This window comes from Bubalus kerabau, chromosome 1 (assembly GCF_029407905.1).
Source record: "Bubalus kerabau isolate K-KA32 ecotype Philippines breed swamp buffalo chromosome 1, PCC_UOA_SB_1v2, whole genome shotgun sequence".
Taxonomy (NCBI): Eukaryota; Metazoa; Chordata; class Mammalia; order Artiodactyla; family Bovidae; genus Bubalus; species Bubalus kerabau.
The window spans coordinates 169,917,780-169,920,323 of NC_073624.1; the positions used below are offsets into that span (position 1 = coordinate 169,917,780).

Below are 2,544 nucleotides of genomic sequence, written 5' to 3' on the forward strand. Positions count from 1 at the left end.
GTTGTCTCTCTGGAGAGAACTGACTTGGTAGGGGAATGGGCTCACAGGAGCAGCACTCTGGGTTCCCTCAAGAGCAAAGCTGGACTCTGATGGTCTTGCACTGCTTCTCCAAGGAACCACTGAGGGGCAAGCAGCAAAGTACTGGGGAACAGGCCCTAGTGGGCCAGGAAAAAGGAACCAATTTTTTAAGCCAAGTGGAGCAAGACAAACAGGGAAAACCAAGACAAAATACCTCATAGAGATGGCTACTCCAACCAACTACAAGAAGGCCACCAGGCCTGGGGAGCTCTACATCTTCCAGAAGCTCCTCCACTGTGAATTAGAGCTAGGAGCTGGCAGAATAGAAGGCTGAGAGGTTCTGCAGACTGAGATGGTTCCAGTCTTACCCTTCCAAGATGTTGTTAATCCACTGGATCGCAGCTCTCTTCTCTAGGTCAAGGTCTTCAGCAGTGACTGGATAACCTATCTGGAGGGGTGGGGGCAGGATCAGTGGACCGTTTCGCCTGGTGGGCAGCAGCAGAGGAATCTTGCGTTTGCGGGGCCTGGAACTGTCAGATGACTGTGAGCAGTTTAAGTTTTGTTTCTTCCTTAAGTGGTCATCTGCAATTTTTTCATCTTCGATCTTCCTCTGCGGTTCCATTGAGACTGAAGGGTTAGGCCGATGGCATTCCTCTCTGGTTTTATCTGAGACCTCATGAAGATGCGATGACTCTGGGCCCAGGAGCCCGGCTGCGCCTGGACCCATCCTCTGGAGCTGTAGGAAACCTCTTGTGGAGCTGTATGAACTGGTGATGGCATTTCGTTTGCTGCATGAACTCAAAAAGTAGGTCTGGGATTTCCTAATCAGGATATCTTCCGAGCTCTTGGAACAGAGAACCAGAGGCCCAGGCCTGGGCACAAAGGAAGAGAGGACCCCATTGATTATGAGGCGTCTAAACGCAGACTGCGCATTTCCTCCTGGATTCGAGCCCCTTCTCTGTTTATCCTGACTCTCCTGGGCTGATTGCCCTTTCTTTTGCTTTGCTAGCCCCTTTCTGCTCTCAGCCAAGGCTGTCAGGTCCTTCTCTTCCTTTCCTCTCAGTTGACCACTCTCTTCTAGGGCCCTCACCAGAATTTCCTTTACACAAAGGTTTGGGAGGTGAACAGAAAATGAAGACCACGTACAGATGACTGTCTGCTTCAGAGGCAAACGGAGCGTCAGTTTGCCCTTTGCGGATGCCATCCTCAGGATTACTGAGGTGTGGAACATCTTGGAACTGCAAGCAGACGGCAATGGCTTCTGACAGCCACTCCGGGGCACAGAGGGAAAAAAACCCCAAAATAAACACCGGGCTTGCTGGATTGAATATTGCCGCCGATGGACTAGGACAAACCCCCGACAGTGCAGACGACGACGGGGTGAAGCCATGAGACCCTCATAGGACAGCCTGCGAGCCAGGTCCAGAGTTGGGGCCCCCGAGTGAACCCGGCAAGCTGGGGGAACACGGCTGGCAGTGTGCGCGGGCCCGAGGCACTCGGTGCTCTCTGGCTGGTCCCCGCCCCGCAGAGCAGGTGACCACGACTGGCGAGGGCGAGGCCGGCTCAGGCAACCGCCCATGAGGCGCAATTCTGCACTGTCGGGACCTTCAAATGGAGTCTAGTGGCTCAGAGAGATTTCCGTTAGCTGCCTAAGGGGTGCCAGGCAAAGCGCTTACTGTTGGGAGGCGCCTGTGACGCGTCGTTGGAACGCGTGAGCGAAGAAAGGGGACGCTAGGCCTGCACGAGGGAGTGTTAAGCGCTCCCGGGTGCTTCCTGCCGGATGCGGCGTAGGTGTCGGCGGGGCGCAGGTGTCGGTGGAACGCAGGTGTCTCCGGGGCGCCGGTGTCAGCGGGGCGCAGGTGTTGGCGCCTGGAGTACCGGCCCCCTGGGCGCAGTCGCACTTCCCGCAACCAGGCTCCAGCTGCGTCACTGGAAGGTGACTGGCAGTGTTCCCCAAACCTAATGGCTCCGGGCTCAGCAGCGCCCACTCTATGCTGCAGCTCCAGGGTCAGCACCGGATACCCCAGGGGAAAGCCGTTCTGACCCCGTGCCACCGAGATCCTGGGGGCATAGCCACCCAGGTGTCCAAGACTGCAGGAGGAAACCAGCTGGATGCGGGAAGCCAGAGTGGATGCTCCCCGTCCTTTTTCCTTTCTGGTGAATCTTATTTTTCTGATACCGCACCCCCTTCTCCTTCCCTGGAAAGTAAGGTTTCCAAAACAGTTTACAATGACCAGAAGTAGAGAATTGGTATCTTTTTAGGCAGCTCTATATCCGGGAGCTGGAGAAGGAAATGGCAACCCACTCCAGTATTCTTGCTTGGAGAATTCCATGGACAGAGGAGTCCATGGGGTCGCGAAGAGTCAGACACGACTAGGCGACTAACACACACACAACACACATATCCAGGAGCAGTGTTATCTGGGACTTAAACTTGAATTTTGAAGGTCGTACTTTGCCATTACCCTAATCTTTGCTTTCTGCCCCTCAACAGATCCTGTAGGGCTTTGTGTCATTCCTTTTCAG

The 2,544-nt window shown here is 54.8% G+C and overlaps 1 protein-coding gene across 1 annotated transcript; it reads right to left on the reverse strand.

Annotated features, from left to right (window-relative positions):
* Window positions 1-382: 382 nt before the first annotated feature.
* On the reverse strand, window positions 383-1,597 carry LOC129641892 (nuclear envelope pore membrane protein POM 121-like). Its single transcript, XM_055566465.1, has one exon. It carries the CDS (start codon window positions 1,595-1,597, stop codon window positions 383-385), a length of 1,215 nt encoding a protein of 404 aa, XP_055422440.1.
* Between the last annotated feature and the right edge of the window lie 947 nt (window positions 1,598-2,544).